Source organism: Ambystoma mexicanum, chromosome 13 (genome assembly GCF_040938575.1).
Source record: "Ambystoma mexicanum isolate Mex_15411 chromosome 13, UKY_AmexF1_1, whole genome shotgun sequence".
Classification (NCBI taxonomy): Eukaryota; Metazoa; Chordata; class Amphibia; order Caudata; family Ambystomatidae; genus Ambystoma; species Ambystoma mexicanum.
In genome coordinates, this window is record NC_090938.1 from 653,919,054 (window position 1) to 653,933,541 (window position 14,488).

Consider the following 14,488-nt stretch of genomic DNA (forward strand, 5'->3'; position numbering starts at 1 on the left):
AACTTAGTCACAGCGCATTCCAAAGATACACACCCTCGATTATGCCACAGGTCAGATCATAACACACTGTAGAGCACCCAATAACTTGACATAACATGGCCAGGAAGGACAGACACCGCCAGTAGCTACAGAAACGTTCAGCGGTCACCCCCCAGCTGGTGAAGGGACGCAAATACAGGCATAGGGTAGGACAGGTTGCGATACCAGACTTCCGAGCTGACAAACACACAAGCCGACATTCACTCAAAAAACAAAGAAAGCAGGTTTCCAAAGGTTCATGTAATAAATAAGGCTAAGTGCTCTGTAGCAAACTATTTGACTGGCGTTGGAGGTGCTGGACCACAAGCATCAGGCTAAAAGGTCCCTCCTGCATTTACATTGGCACAATGTTTAAGGGGGCCTTTGCTACATCTTTATGGAAGACTGTGCATTTGTCCTTTACGGTCAAAAGTATGTTTGCCAGCGTCTCAAAAGCATTTCATAGATCACCATCAGACACTCATTTGCTCTTACCTGACCGGTGCTTGCAGAGGGCTGCAGGTATTCACTGGGACTCACTGCTGCCGTAGCCGTCATGCTATCCTGCGAGTCTGAAATAAGTGACAACCAAAAAAGAGCTCATCGTCATCGAAACAATAGAATGGCATTATATTTTGTCCAATAACCAAGAAGCCAAATTAAGCCCACAAAATAGCTTCAATAGGATGCCAGAGAGTTTGGATTGTTCTGTAAATAAAGTTGAATTACTCATAAATGGCTGCAAAAACAGAGGATGGACTGGGGAGCATGAACAAAATAAAGTCTCCTCTCTGATGGTGTAGGCTTTTGCACACCTGCCAGTACAAGACTGCCAGGGACAGTCATTCTTCAGAATGTTTCCTGTACCTACAAAAACAAAAACGTCAGGAGCAGATATAAATATCCTTTAAAGTAGCCTCATGAAGTCCAGAATAGACACTCCTGTGAGGACAAATGGACGCAATTTTAAATTAAGGCTAACATTTAAAAAAAAACTCAATCCCTCCCTCGCCTGAACGCCAGTTCACCAAATGCTCACAACACACCATTGCTTACTTCGCAATGGACATATTGTGGCTTGCCCTTAACGTGACCAGATTGCTCCCGTTATCTATAGAAAGTCCCAGACTACTACTTAATATCCTGCATTGTTTAAAGTTGCGTCTCAAGTAGGCGAGTCAAAATTACTGCACATGATTTTTCAGAGTAGGATTGACATGTCTAAGGCAGATCTAGATCATGGAAGATGTTTGACTGAATAGCGACCCCACAAACACCCATTATACGTCATTTATATTAGCATAGGGTCAGGAAGTGGTTGAGATTATGCAATCTGGCCTGCTCTGCCAGCTGGGCGAGGGATGAGAGTGAGGGAGTTGAAGGAACCGTTACTGTTCCAGCGGCAGCAAGGCACAAGTGTTTGCAAACACATAATACTAAAAGGAGGGGTAAAAACGTCAAGTTGCAAGCTACTAGCCAGACACAAAATGTCACTCACCCACCCACTCAATTCTCTACATGCACACAGATCACCATTTGTTATTGACCAAGACAATTATGACTCATCAATGGCTACTGGCGAGCGCACATTTTGAGGCCTGCAAATGGGCTTAGTAAAGCACATTTGTAAACATGTCAAGTCACCGTAATACCCTTCAAAAGCTTAGAAAGTCAGAGTCCAAAAATGCGCAAGTAGTGTCTGCAAACAAAACAATACAAACGGGCTTGATTAAATAAATGTTGTGGAAGGGGGTCTTTAAATGAGGTCCATCTGCTCAGTATTTTCCTGTCCTGAACAACATGATACACAATAAAGATGAGTATATATCTGATGCACTCTTGTGTGGATCAGAGATTATAAAGGTAGGGGCTGCATTGCAAAGAACCACTTGCATTTAAGTATTGGGCTAAGAGTGCTATTCAATACATACCACTCAAAAGAAAAAACACAAATTAAGAGAATTAATAAAAGTAAAAATTTCAGAATTAGTCAGGTTTTTACAAGAGTGTTGAAGAGAGCATCAGTACAATAAACAATTATCCAAAATCAAACTGAAAATGATTCATTCCACAGGGAGGATTAATTCAATGAAGAAAAAACCCATCATAGAAACAAAATCTGGATTAGCAAATAAGAAGTAGATTGGCTTCTGTCCTAAGTGTTCCGCAACGTGTTTCGCATCTATTATCTAATCTTCATCAGGAAAGGGATCATATGCTTTCCTATACATCATTGATAAAAATAGACCAAATGAGCTCCTTTGTGTTGGTCATTCAAAAATAAGATTAGATCAATTATACGTATACAAAAGAAAACACTAACCTCCTTATAGATGTGGCAATCAACACCTGCACCCCCTTACCCCCCCGCCGCCCACTCTTCACCTCACCCGCAAAAAAGAAAAAGGGGATAAAGGACAGAAAATGTGTATTCTGTTGGTCATCACCAAATGATGGCATTCCAATCTGGCACCAAATGTACATGAATGAGCATTAAATAATACACCAACTCTCATGGCATTCTCTTTCTCAAATACAACCAAAATAACATCTGTACCAATGGTAGAAGTGATACAAGTGGTAAATGGTAATATGTTGATTTTGTTGTGTAAACTTTCAGAGGATCATCGTTAACACTTTGATGGATTAACAAACTGCTTCCTTCGAGTGGAACTTGTTTACTTCCAACCACTGGATCAACACCCAGGAGGGAGTGCTGGGACAAGTAGAGATGCCTTTGTGAAGAACCTAGAGTGCAAGGCACTCAACCCATTTCTTTTTAGGTTTTGCTAAGTGGTACGGCCAGTTTAGTTGATAGGTTTGGACCAAGGACTGAAGGGAACTCCCTTTTAGAAGTAGGGTCATTGAGGAGTTCTTATTTTAAATAAAACTACCGGCAAACATGTCCTCTGGTCAGAGTCCTTCTTTTGGCTTGCCACGCATGTCAGACACTTCATTTAACTTGGGCAGGCTTCAAAATGTACACTCAAATCAAGCAGGGTTTTCAGAGATCAGCATCTCATGCCCTGCAACCACTTTCCTTTCAATTTCAGGTGTCGCGTATGTGAGAAGAAAATGGAGGACCAATTTCCCACCTCTGATACATGCACAGAAGGGTTATCTCAAACACAAGAACTGCGCCACAGATTTGTTCAAGACTTGGATTAAGTATTATAATCATATCTCAACTCCCGTAGGAGATCCCATGTGATAACACGTGTTTCGGCACATCTCGTGCCTTTTTCAAATCTGGGCATTTATTTTTGCAAAAACATGCATTGCTTCATTACAAAATAATTTCAACATATCCATGCACATTTGTATCATGAAAGAGATGAGGGAGTGGTGAAGGGGGAGGAATGTTAAGGTAAAATAAAATGTATTGACAAACAGAAAAACAAGGAAAGAACACAAAAGAAATAGAAACATGCCTTGTAATTTTTCATTTTCAAATACCGAAACACATCACCCCTCATTGATATTGATATTTTATTTCTATCGCACTCGTACACAAGTGTTTCAGAGCGCGACAAGGCAAGGGAGGGGAACAGGGGAGAACAAAATAGCGATCTTACTAGGCCCAGTGACATTGAGAACGCGCAAGTGCATGGCAGAGGGGGGCGGGGAAAAGTGCTGGAAGGGGGGAGAAGTGGAAAGTGTGACGCAGAGGAGAAACAGATAAATAATAAATACATAATAAAGGCAGCAAACAGTGGTAGTGCAGCCAGCAATTCTCAAGTGCTAGGTTTAATGCAGCAGACAGGGTAGGTCTGATAAGTGCAAGAAGAAAAGGGGGGGTCTGTATGGGTACAGATACAGACCCCAGTGCAAGGGGTGGCCCACAGGCAGTGCAGGAGGGTGGCAGGGTGAGCAGGTACCTGGGCCCGGAGGACAGAGGGTGGCCAGGTGTACAGTGCCAAGAGAGAAGATCAGCAGGGGAAAGGGGGAGCGAAGGCAGAAGAAAAGAGGAAGGTTTTGAGCTCCTTCCGGAACCAGAGATGGTCTCCTCAAGTTTTAGAGTGGCAGGGAGGCTGTTCCAGAGGGAGGCCCCAGCTGAAGACAGATCTACCCCCAGCTCGTTTCTTTGAAAAACAACTGACCCTGAGGGAGTTCGAGGTAGAGGAGCGAAGAGCTCGAGAGGGTGAGATATTTGCAGAGGGATAGCTGAAGGTATTTTGGACCCAGGCCCCAGAAAGCCTTGTGGACAAAGCAGAGGGTTTTGAATTCCAACAATATTTCTTTAATTGTAAAAATTCTCAAGGTTTTCCTTTTTTGTAATTGTTTCACGCTATTTTCAAAAACAATCTGTTGGTATCGTACCATAAATGTATGTTTTTCTTTTTTCGTTCACTGCAAGATTCATGGGTTTAATGCCACCTGCAACAAATTATTTCTCCTCATTCAAATGGACCTGATGTATTATCTAATTCATGTCTTCATGGCAACCATACACCGTTTTGGATAAACATTGTCTACCTCTTTCTCTGTGTTATTCCAGTGCAGTTAGCACCAAAGAACAAGTTACTTTCTTACCTGGTAACATTCTTTCGATGGGATGGTCCGACGACGTATTCCATATCTATGACATGTAATCACCACAGCTATGCTGCTTCGGAAACTTTTTTCGGCGTCTGCGTCCTGCGTCGATGACGTCGATGCGCCGTCGCCGAGGACCTCCTCCGACGTCCGACGTCATCAGATGTGATAAGTAGGACGCACGACGCCCGTAGCCTCAGTTGTAGTTTTTTCCCCCAGAACGTGTGACATTAGTCAACTGCCAGTCAGAGACAAAGCCTTGCGGAACGTAAGCTGCAATCGCAAAAGAAATTCTGCAGCGGGGAAGGCAGGGCGGGAGCGATATGGAATACATCGTCGGACCATCCCATCGAAAGAACATTACCAGGTAAGAAAGTAACTTGTTCTTCGAGGGGATTGGGTCCTCCGACGTATTCCATATCTATGACTCCCAAAGCAGTACCAGAGCAAAGAGGAGGGAAAGAATTTAGAATCAAAATTTAGAATAGCCAATCAAATAGCAGAGCAAAGGACCGCCTTGCCAAAGTCCAGATCCTGTCCTCGGATGGAATCGAGGTAATAGTGCCGTACAAATGTATGTACTGAAGCCCAGGTGGCTGCATCACAGATGTTGCGAATAGGAACACCCCTCTGCAGGGCAGTAGATGCAGCCATACCCCTGGTAGAATGGGCCCGCAAGCCAGCCGGTGGGTCCTTACCCGCCAAGCGGTAACACTCCGAGATGGCCAAAATAATCCAGCGAGACAAAGTCTGTTTCGTCACAGCTTGCCCCAAACGCTTTCCAGCGTAACCAATAAAGAGTCGATCGTCCACTCTGACCCGGGACATGCATGAAACATAAAAGCTTAAGCTTTCCTAGGATCAAGCCTATGGAGCCTCTCCTCTTCCTTACCAGGATGCGGAGGAGGATAGAATGCCGGAAGAACAACCTTCTGGGCCAAATTAATTTCCGTCACTACCTTCGGAAGAAAAGAAGGACGAACTCTAAGGACAACCCTGTCCTTGTGAAATACAGTGAAGGGTGGCTTAACTGAAAGTGTCTGTAACTCACTCACTCTGCGAGCGGAAGTAACCGCAACTAAAAACACAGTTTTCAGAGTTAACAGCCTCAAAGGGCAAGAATGTAAAGGCTCAAACGGAGCACCCATAAGAAACTTAAGAACAAGGTTTAAATCCCAACCGGGCACCAGGAAAGGTGACGGAGGGAACACATTAGTGAGCCCTTTCAGAAACTGTGAAATTAAAGGGATTTTAAAGTAAGAACACTCTTCAGACGTGCGCTTAAAGATGGACAGCGCCGCCAGGTAACCTTTAATGGTACCCACTTGCAAGCCCCTGTGGGCCAAAGAAAGTAAAAAGGGCAGAACCATGGGGATGTCACATGCAAAAGGATCCACATTCTGAACTCTGCACCAGTCGCAGAACTTACGCCAACGGCACAGAGACTTTGTTGCTGGCCTTCGGGCCGAAAGCAACACCTCCATCACGTCTTCAGGGAGGTCCCAATCCTTATACCTCAACCTTTCGCGTACAGCAGCGGGAATGACCACTCCACCACGAACGTGTCTCCTAAGGCTCCTTTTGGAGGAAATTCCCGCGAGCAAAACCTTTCGCACTTCCGGTTGACACTGGAGGCGAAGAGATCCACTTGAGGGGTCCCCCAAAGGGCGAAGATCTCCAGAAGAATCTCCTGAGCCAACTCCCACTCGTGAGAGATCGCTCTCTGCCTGCTCAGAGCTTCCGCCGTCACGTTTTCGTCACCAGCCAGATGAACTGCAGAGATCGAAACTTCCTGCTGGATGGCCCAGAACTCGAGCTGCATCGCCTCCCTGCACAGAGGAAGTGACCCTGCCCCCCCCCCCCCTTTTGTTGAGGTAGTGCATGGCCACTGTGTTGTCCGTCAGGATCAGGACACTCTTTCCTCGCACAATCGGCAGAAAAGCCTTCAGGGCTAGCCTGACGGCCCTCAGCTCCAACAGATTGATATGGAGTCTGGACTCCGACGGAGACCAACGACCGCTGACATGAGCTCCCCATCCCGTGAGGGATGCATCCGTCACGATCGTCACCTCCGGCCAGGGAAGCCAAAATGGAGCCCCCTTCATCAAGTTGCCTTCGACGGCCCACCACAGAAGGTCCCGGGCGACCGAGGGCGGCACCTGAACCGGGTCCGACATCCTGCCGGAGGACTGCAACCATTGCGTCTTGAGTGCCCACTGCAAAGATCTCATCCGCAGGCGAGCCTCTGGCACCAGAAGAATGCAGACTTGTGCACCATCTGCTGAATGTGAAGAGCCCTCACCTGGGGAGGAAAACACTGCCCCAGGGAAGTGTCGAGCACTGCTCCGATGTACTGGAGCCGCTGTGTTGGCGTCAAATGGGACTTCTTTAAATTGAGAGAGAAGCCCAGCCTGTGAAGGGAGTGGCAGGTGACGGACAGATGATCCAGGACTTGCTCGGGAGAGCTCCCCCTGATCAACCAATCGTCCAGGTAGGGGTAGACGTGAATCCCCCCTTGCCCGAGATGCGCTGCCGCCACCACCACCATGAGCTTGGTGAAAACCCTCGGGGCAGAGGTCAATCCGAACGGCAGGACCTGAAACTGAAAGTGCGAGCTGCCAACCGCGAACCTCAGGTACTTCTTGTGCTTGGGATGGATCGGCACATGGAAGTAAGCATCCTTGAGGTCGAGTGACACCAACCAGTCCTGAAGCTGAAGGGCCTGGAGGACTTGAGAGAGAGTAACCATCTTGAACTTGTCCTTCCTGAGGAGTCTGTTCAAACCGCGCAAGTCCATGATGGGTCTCAATCCCCCGTCTTTCATCGAAATCAAAAAATAAGGGGAATACCATCCCTTGTTCCTCTCTGCTACAGGCACCAGTTCTATGGCGCCTTTCTCCAGCAGGGCTTGAATTTCCTGCGCAAGGAGCGGATCCGGACTCTGCAAAGAGAGGTTCCCCGGTGGATTGTCGCGAGGCCTGTGCCGAAAGGGAAGACAGTAGCCGTGGGTTATGATCTCCAGAACCCACACATCTGAAGTAATGGCTTGCCACTCTACAAGATGCTGCACCAGCCTTCCCCCAATCGGCGAATCATGGGACATGGCCTCATGACAGAGGGAGCGGCTGCGGCGTTACCTGAGGGCAAAGAGGCAACTGCCCGAGCGGCCTTGGCACCACGGGTACCCTTTCGTCCACCTCTGGTACCCCTGCGTTGGCCGCTTTGACTGCCAGCTCCTCTCGCTTTACTGAAGGAAGAGTAATAGCGAAAGGAACCACCCCTCCACTGCTGTCCCCTAGGACGAAAAGGCAGAGGTTGGCGAACTGCAGCGCCCAACGACTTCGCTGCAGCTTTTGAGGTCTGCAACCTCTTCAGGCTCTCGTCAGCCTTGCTGCCAAAAAGGTGTTCACCGTCAAAGGGCATGTTGAGGAGCCGGGACTGCCCATCAGGAGCAAACCCCGACTTCCGCAACCACGCAAACTTGCGTATCACGGTGCTCGCCGCCATGGACCTACTGACGCATTCAGCTAAGTCCAAACCCGACTGAACGGACTCCCACATGGCATCCTTACCATCCTGGACCATAGCAAGGAAACCATCCAGTTCGTCCCCTTCGGGAATATGTTCAGCCGCTAACGCAACACAGTTCCACAGAGTGTGTGTTAAACGAGACAAGGCACAAATGGAGTTGGCCGCCTGAAGCGCCATACCACCAGAAGAAAACACTTTCTTCGCCCATCCATCAAAACGTTTCTCGTCCCCATCAGGAGGGATGGTAGGGTATGACGACTGCTTTGCCGGGGCCGTGGCCGCCTGCACTACCAAACTCTCCGGAGTGGGGTGCCTGGTCAAGTAGCAGGGGTCGCTACTGGCTGGACGGTATTTTCGCGACAAGGATCTGCCCACCGCCGGGAGACTCTCCGGAGCAGTCCAAGCCGCCGCCACCCTTCTCTGTAAAGCCATATGGAACAGCAGTACCGGGTCAGTTGGGGGACCAACATCAAGGATGTCCGTTAGATCATCCTGCACAAACTCCCCTGGGGGAGCAGACCATCCCAAGTACTCAGAAACCCTAGCCATAAGGCGCCGCTACGAGGAATCGGCATGAGAGCCAGGCTCAGGCCTACAAAACTCCACCTCCGGAGAGGTGTCCAGTCCACTGGCATCATGCAGTGACTGCCTCAAATCGTCAAACTGACTATGGCCCGAGACAATTTCATCTGGAACCTGACTAGGAACCAGGCCATCAGAATCCTCATCCGCCTCTGAAATATATTCCAGGTGGTGAAAAGAAGGCTCCCGAGAGTGCTTGCTCTTAACCAGAGCCTTCCTAGGGGGTTCCCCCGTGCCACGGGGTACCTCCGACACGAAAGGCGTCGATGACGTCGAGCGAACAGGCATCGGCGTCGAGGAAATCGGCGTCAACGTCAGATGCAGCGCCACCAGCATCGGCGGCGCTTCCGAGAATGCCTCGAAGAGGCTGAGGAGTGGCGAGACCGACTCCTAGAAGGAGACCCATGAGACTTCCGACGATGACGCGGAGAGTCACCCCTTGAATCATCCGTCGAAAGCCCCGCAGACCTCGACTTCTGGGGCTTGGACACCCGACCTACCGACAACTTCTTCTTACGTTCGCGTAAGACTTTGGACGTGAGCGACTGGCAGTCGATACAGTCATCCGTGTCGTGGGCCTCCCCAAGGCACCAGAGGCAGGCATCGTGCGAGTCCGTCACCGACATCTTGGACCCACACTCCCCGCACTTCTTGAAGCCCGGACGCGGGGTCGAAGACGAAGTAGAAGACATCTTCACACGAAGGATTTTCACAAAACGAACAGGTTCGAAGAACAGAACTCCAAAGAGTCGAGGCGTTAACCGAGATTCACGAAGCAACACGTTTGCGGAAAATACGGAACTGAGGCTACGGGCGTCGTGCGCCCTACTTATCACATCGGATGACGTCAGACGAGGTCCTCGACCACGGCGCATCGACGTCATCGACGCAGAAAAAAGTTTCCGAAGCAGCACAGCTGTGGTGATTACATGTCATAGATATGGAATACGTTGGAGGACCCAATCCCCTCGAACTACTGTTTCCAACCACATTCGGTCCCCCAATGTTTAAAATTAATCCCGTCCTATTAGCAGTTAACTAAAAAAAGAAAAATGTTTACAATTAAAGAAATATTGTTGGAATGTGGGGTGATAGGTTTCAAAAGAGTTCCGGCTTTGATACATTTTTGATTTAAACAAGCGATTCTTAGTAGTGCAATCTCGAGATCCGTAGCTCAGTTTCGGGACCAAATCCCTTCATCAGGAGCATAATTCTCAAAAGATATAATGTAAAAGATTTTTTAGTATTGCGATTGGGACAAATAATATTCAGTAATGGTTCACCTGTGTGCACTGTTGTGTTAATTTACCTTAAAAAGGTAAAGGTTCCATGGTATAAATGAAGTAGAAACGGGGAGAATGTGTTACTATCCTAATTAATACATTTTATGCTCAAAGGACATGAGAAATTATTCTGAACAAGTAGCTGCCCAATGTGAGGTCAGTCCAACAAGGAACATCTGCACGGTTTTCTTATGAAATGTCAAGGTCTGACAAAGGGTAAAAAAATTGATTTTAAAAATAGTGATGAAGGTCTGAAATCTTAAGAAGCAATGTCAGTGATATGCTGGTATCATGTGCAAGGAAGGCATGGTATCTAAGTAAGACTGGCACAAGTGACCAGAGTTCAAGGGTGTTTATTGAACCTTATCAAGGGTGTGACCAACGCCTATCTAAACCTAAATCTAAGATCGGAGCAAGCTATGACCATCAAATAATAATAATAATGCAGTACTAGTGGAGTCTCATCAAAATAAAAAAGGGCCTATACTAAAAACCTATTGCCAATCCTTACTGATAATTTACAAATAGTGTAGGGAAATGTCCATGAAAAAGAAAGAAGTGTTCACAAAATGATAATTCAGGATGTTCTGGCCCTTGACCTCCCTTCCCCGCATGTTCAGCACAGGACAAGGCAGTTCACTCGAGCATAGTACACTCTTGGGCTTCATCGGCACGAGGACACAGTTCCTTTACCAACATCAGGGCCTCTGTGCCCAAGTCTCTTAGGTTATCAAAGTCTCTTGATTCAGAAGGCCTGATGTACCAAAAACAAACTAAAAGCTCTCTCAAAGACATGCAATTTAGGCGAGTCACTCTTCAATCTGGATACACCTCTTCCGGGCTCAGAACCCCTTTTATACAACAAGTCTCCTCAGCCGGGCTCAGACTAGTCTCAGTACAATTTGTTGGCATCCCTCAGTCGGGTTCACATCAGCAATACCTTTTCTCGGGTGACTCACGGTTCACCCAGGATCCCCCTCTTCCGGGCTCAGAGCCCCTTTTCATAATTAGAGTTCGGCTTAACCCATTGCAGGACCACTTTGATTTCCTAGGTCACAATTTCATACTCTCAATTGGATACCCAACAGAGACCATTGGACTGAGAACCCACGTGGTGCCGGACCATTCTGTATATGGTACCCAATCACTCCTTGGATATTCAATCACATAGGCATCACGCATCACACACGCCTTAAGCTTTGCTCTTTGCAGATTTCTTCATACAATGTTGCCGCTCGCAACCTTGGTGCTACCATAGACCGGTCTGCTATCAGTCTTCCAGACTCACTGGCTGTGTTGGCTTTATTGGAGTGGCTTTGTTGTTGGAGTCAAGGACTGTACCATGCCGGCAATCGCTCCTCCCCGCCTCAGCTATCGATGCAGGAATGCCCCGAGTACCTTTGATACACAATGCACCTTTCTTCAACTTTAATTACCGGTCTTATGTTTCTTATCCTCGAGGGCTCGTGAAAGTAACAGTTTTCTTCCTCTGAAAAGGCCAAGAGCAATTCCCTCCTTGCAAACCCTTCTGGTCCGCAGTCTTTCTCCTTGTATTAAACAGTCATCTCAGAACTGCTGCTTCCTTGTGTGTTTTGCCTTGCTCAGAGTGTGCTTTCTTGCTACGCCTTTTATCCGTGTGGGGGAAGGATAATGGAAGTCAGGAGTGATATGATAGGTTATTTATAATGCGCTTAATACAGAGTGTCGGAAAGAGGGTTGCAGGGGTGTGGGGGAATTCTAGGTATCCCACCTGGTAGGATGGGGGGAGGGTGGTGGTGTTACAGGGATGGGGATACCGCATCCCCACCCTTCGGTGTCCCAATTCCACTCCCCAAAACCCCCCTCATACAGGTGATCCTCCCGGACTGATCCACCCAAAGGAACTGGTTCCAATGGCGATGGCCATGTCCCTGGGGACTAGCGGGTGAGACATCTACAGGTTTCTCACACACGTTTCAATTATCATTGTAGCTTACTATTATGGCAGCAGGCATTGGCAAGTCTTTACAAGTTTATTTTCTGATAATGCTGCAAAAGCCCCAGTGCCCACCATTCTGAAACATAACATTCTCAGGAACTGATGACATGTGTTGTGTGCTCTACTAAGGAATGCTAGTGATTAACAATTCGAAGCTAATAACAGTGGCAAGTTATTCTACATAAATGTGCACCATAACTATTTACACCAAACTATGTACATTGTCTACCCATCAATTGAAAACCTCCAACATTATACATATGCATGTTAATACACCTTCTCTTTACCAGGTGTTGATATAGCATGAATCCTCATGGGCAGTGCCCAGAAAGAGGGCACCACAAATCATCATCAATCGCGACTAAGTTTCATACCTTTCACAATAGCCACTCTCCCCCCCCCCCCCATTTCTCTCCATTACTCAGTAATACGGTATTGCCAAGGTCCTTTACAACCTTCAATGGTGATGAGAACTTCATAAAACCTTTATCCACGCTTCTACCTTTATTCACCTTAACCAACATAACCTCTCTCAAAACACACTCCTACACACAATTCCTCTCATCGTATCTTTCCTTGGACCTCTTTTGCACATTCCACATCCTGTTGCGTATCATGCCCACTACCACTTCCTCATGAGCGCTAACCTTTCATCATCCAACCTGGAATTTGGAACCCTCTTCCTCAAAGCCTCATGTGGTGCAATGCTATATTGCACCACCCGCTCCATTAATGCACGCTCCCAATCACCTGAAGTCGCACAAGCAATTCTGATTACTTCCATCAATGCCCCGTTATATCTCTCTACAGTGGCATTCCCCCTTTAGGGTTATACAAAGCTCTTGTAGAATGACCAATCCCATTATCTTCCAAAAATGCCTCCATCTCTCTTCCTACAACTGTGGACCATTGTCAATCTTACCGGGAAATCCCTCTCTCCAGAACACTGACTCCAAAAAGGCTATGATCCTAGTGGAACTAATGTCCCTCGCAATACACACCTCCGGCCATTTGGTCATCCAGCACCACAAAATACGCACTCTAGGATCTCCTAATCGATATGGGACCCAAAATGTCCATGGCCATCACATCCCAGACCAAACTGCGAGGCTATACCAGTCTCATCAGAGGCACTCTCTATCCCTACACGCCTCACATTCCCTCAAAAATGACTCAATATCATGGTCCATTCCCAGCCACCAAAAATGTTGACGTAGTAGACCCTTTGTATTACTCCGAAATGCCCCTCATGGGCAATCTGAAGTATGTTTTTTTCATGCCCTCTGGCACAACCAGTCGCTCCCTCCGGAACAAAATCCCTCTCTCGACGCTCAATTCTTGCTTCACCTTCCTGTGACCCAACTCATCACACTCCATCGTCCATCCTTCCTGAACACACTTCACCACTACCTCGTTAATCGAATCCTTTGCACACACCCCTCCCTCCAATAACTTTCCTTGGCCACTTTGCAGTTGACAAAAACGTCCCCTTCCTCCTCACATTTCTCCTCGCTGTCCTCTATGGGATTGCGAGAATGCATCAGCAATAACGTTCAACTCCCCCTTCACATGCCTCACATCCATGTTGAGCCCTTGCAAAGAGGAAATCCACCCGATGATCCTCCATGAGATCCCATCCAACCCCTTCCTGGTGAAAGTCCCAGCCAATGGTTTTTGGTCCATCACGACCACAACCTTCCTGCCCCAGACAAATTGACAGAACATTTCAATTCCCCACACACAAGCCAATGTTTCCCTCTCCACAACGGAATAACGCTTCTCTGCCTCCTTTAGGACACGTGATGCAAAGGCTACTGTATTCAATACATCACGTCTTCTCTGCATTAAAACACATCCAAGACCATTCTCACTCGCACGTGTGTACAACAATACCTCCCCATGTATCCTCAAATCCCTTCAAAATGTGAACATTTACCAAACAATTCCTTATGTCATAAAATTCACTTTCGCACCCCTCGCACCATTCACATCGTGCACCTTTCTTCACCAGCATCCTCATCGTCTTTGTTCCCTCGTCCAGATTTTTTATGAACTTCCCATAGAATTCAACTACACCCAAATAGGAAGATAGTTCCTCCTCATCCTTTGGCACCCTCCTCTTTATCACCTCAATGGTGGCATACTTTGGCTTCACACCTTCTAAAGAGAAGTCTTGACCCACGTAGTACACTTTTTTCAACCTGAATCTACATTTATCCACAGATATCAAACCTACCTCTGCTACTTTTTTCAACACTTCTTTCAACCGCATGTCATACTCTTCCACATTCTTGCCCCAGACCAATATGTCGTTCTGGTAACAAGTGCCTGCAAGACCTTTATGTAACTTATTCATGAGTCTTTGGAACACGCTGCAGGCGGACACCAACTCAAAAGGCATTCTCTTACAGCGATACAGACCAAACCGTGTTATAAAAAGCAGTAAGATCCATGGTGTCAGCATGCAATTTAACCTGGTGATAAGCTGCTTTCAAACAAGTGTTGAATAACATTGTGGCTCTTCCCACTCACCAGCAAATCATCTATTTTAGAAAGAGGA

The 14,488-nt window shown here is 47.2% G+C and overlaps 1 protein-coding gene across 1 annotated transcript in view; it reads right to left on the minus strand.

The window, feature by feature from the left end:
• SP2 (Sp2 transcription factor) overlaps positions 1-14,488 on the minus strand; it is a 267,341-nt gene that overhangs the window by 232,365 nt on the left and 20,488 nt on the right. Inside the window, exon 2 of the mRNA XM_069634642.1 lies at positions 514-590. Within this exon, the coding sequence (XP_069490743.1) occupies positions 514-590 (77 nt within the window). The remainder of the gene's footprint in view (positions 1-513; positions 591-14,488) is intronic.